Here is a 2,323-nt window from a genome sequence, read left to right as displayed (position 1 = left end):
ACTCGGCTAACAGATGTTTCCGTATATCAAAGCTATCTTCAAGTTTTGTACAACAAAAAAAACCTTTTCAAGCTAATTAAAAAATAATCTTTGTTCTTCACACACTAAGCATCATATCCCTTAACTTAAACTGTATGAAAAATAATAATCTCAACCCTCCATTCATTAAAGCTTTAACTTTTGGAAGATGCATCTCCTAACAATGGAATATAATTACTCAGGAAATCTGAAAGAAATGGTGTCCATTATCATCAAAGAAACAAGAATATAACTAAGTTAAATATTCTACACATATGTGTGCACTAACAAAAAAAAGACAAATAACAGAATTATATATAAATAATTAAAATGTTTTACTTCTACCAAATACTTTCTGAAACATTAGATAAAAAACAATTCTTAGTATCATTGGTTTGCTTATCACTGGATTGATAAAAATCAATGTTCTTGTAAGTAATTTTTAAGGCCACTTTTCCACAAAAAAAAAGCAATTTTAAATAATCGAAGTATACAAGAAAACTTGCATGAGAAAAAACCAAAAGTTACATTTTTATTTTCAAGTTCAAGGAACTTTTTAATGAATACAGATATTCATCTTCATTAGTTTCTTTGATTTTAATGTAAAGCTTGACAATGGACAATACATGCTCTGCCCATGACAGGAAAAGCCAGGCCTCGAATTTCTGCGCTAAATTCCATAAACTTACCAACGACACACTGAGAAGGGGGGGGGGGGACTTTCATCATTACCAGGTATGTTTTTAGAAACTCGTTGAAATGGTCGATAAGTTTATAATTACTATTATGGGTTGTTTATCTTACTTTTGACACGAGGAAAGTTTGTGGTAATTTATATCTTTACGAAGACATGAACAAGAACAAATATTTATTCACCGTAAAACAAATGGCGAGAATGAAACAAAATAACGTCTACTGAAACTTAAATGAGTGCTGCTTTCGTAACTGTTTCATGATACTGTTATTACTTTTAGTACAAAAATTAAACAATCTTATTATTATCAGGTACTGAAATACAACACAAAATAAAACAATCAATAGGCTTAAAACTTCTGTTTACAATCCACTGCTGACATCTGACACTAACATCAAATTTTGTGCACTCATTACGAGTCTACGGATCTTTAAAAAAACCTACTTTCAAAAAAACCCATATTTTTGTCATAGATCAATTTTTATTTTTAAGTTCATGTTTAGATGTAGACGAGGAATCTGGATAAAACCACCAAGAGAACAAATGTCAATAAGAGAAGAAACTGTTAGAAGGATCGATTACAAGTACGTTTGTACCGTCCGTCTACTCTAATTCATTACTAGTGATCAAAGTTAAAGCAACAATAAGCGTGGGAAGATCTAAGTGTTCTAAAACAGTGACGTTAACTTTCAATAATGACGTACATCATAGCTGTGATTTTTGTCAAAGTCCGACGTCACATATCCCGATACGAAGTTGTTTTCAAAGTTCTACATTTTTTTTCATAGAGCGTGAGTACACCAGAGCACAAATATGAAATCTAATTAATAAATTATTTTTATATTTTCATCTTTAAGAGAGATACAGATCAAGTATTAAAGTGCAGAGATCACTGGAAAATAGAGGAGAGAAAATTCAGAAAGTTATTCAGGTGAGAAAACGTTCATCGATAAGAGCTTTCCTCACAACATTTCGTCTTCCACTGTTGCGTCTCACATAGATGATGACCTGATAGATGGAAACAAAGAAAAGTTTAAATATCTACATACATAACGATAGACTGAAATATCTACATACATAACGATAGACTGAAATATCTACATACATAACGATACTGTAGTGTTGAAATATCTACATACATAACGACAGACTGAAATATCTACATACATAACGACAGACTGAAATATCTACATACATAACGATACTGTAGTGTTGAAATATCTACATACATAACGACAGACTTAAATATCTACATACATAACGACAGACTGAAATATCTACATACATAACGACAGACTTAAATATCTACATACATAACGACAGACTGAAATATCTACATACATAACGACAGACTGAAATATCTACATACATAACGATAGACTGAAATATCTACATACATAACGATACTGTAGTGTTGAAATATCTACATACATAACGATAGACTTAAATATCTACATACATAACGACAGACTGAAATATCTACATACATAACGATAGACTGTAGTGTTGAAATATCTACATACATAACGATACTGTAGTGTTGAAATATCTACATACATAACGATACTGTAGTGTTGAAATATCTACATACATAACGATAGACTGTAGTGT

General features: G+C 30.9%; 1 protein-coding gene across 1 annotated transcript in view; it reads right to left on the bottom strand.

Annotated features, from left to right (window-relative positions):
• Positions 1-525: 525 nt before the first annotated feature.
• Positions 526-2,323, bottom strand: part of LOC111089768 (meckelin-like) — a 5,315-nt gene continuing 3,517 nt past the window's right edge. Inside the window, exon 4 of the mRNA XM_022402817.1 lies at positions 526-1,720. Within this exon, the coding sequence (XP_022258525.1) occupies positions 1,640-1,720 (81 nt within the window). The 3' untranslated portion in view covers positions 526-1,639. The remainder of the gene's footprint in view (positions 1,721-2,323) is intronic.

Source organism: Limulus polyphemus, unplaced genomic scaffold (assembly GCF_000517525.1).
Source record: "Limulus polyphemus unplaced genomic scaffold, Limulus_polyphemus-2.1.2 Scaffold7301, whole genome shotgun sequence".
Lineage (NCBI taxonomy): Eukaryota > Metazoa > Arthropoda > Merostomata > Xiphosura > Limulidae > Limulus > Limulus polyphemus.
This window is presented reverse-complemented; position numbering and strand designations above follow the sequence as displayed.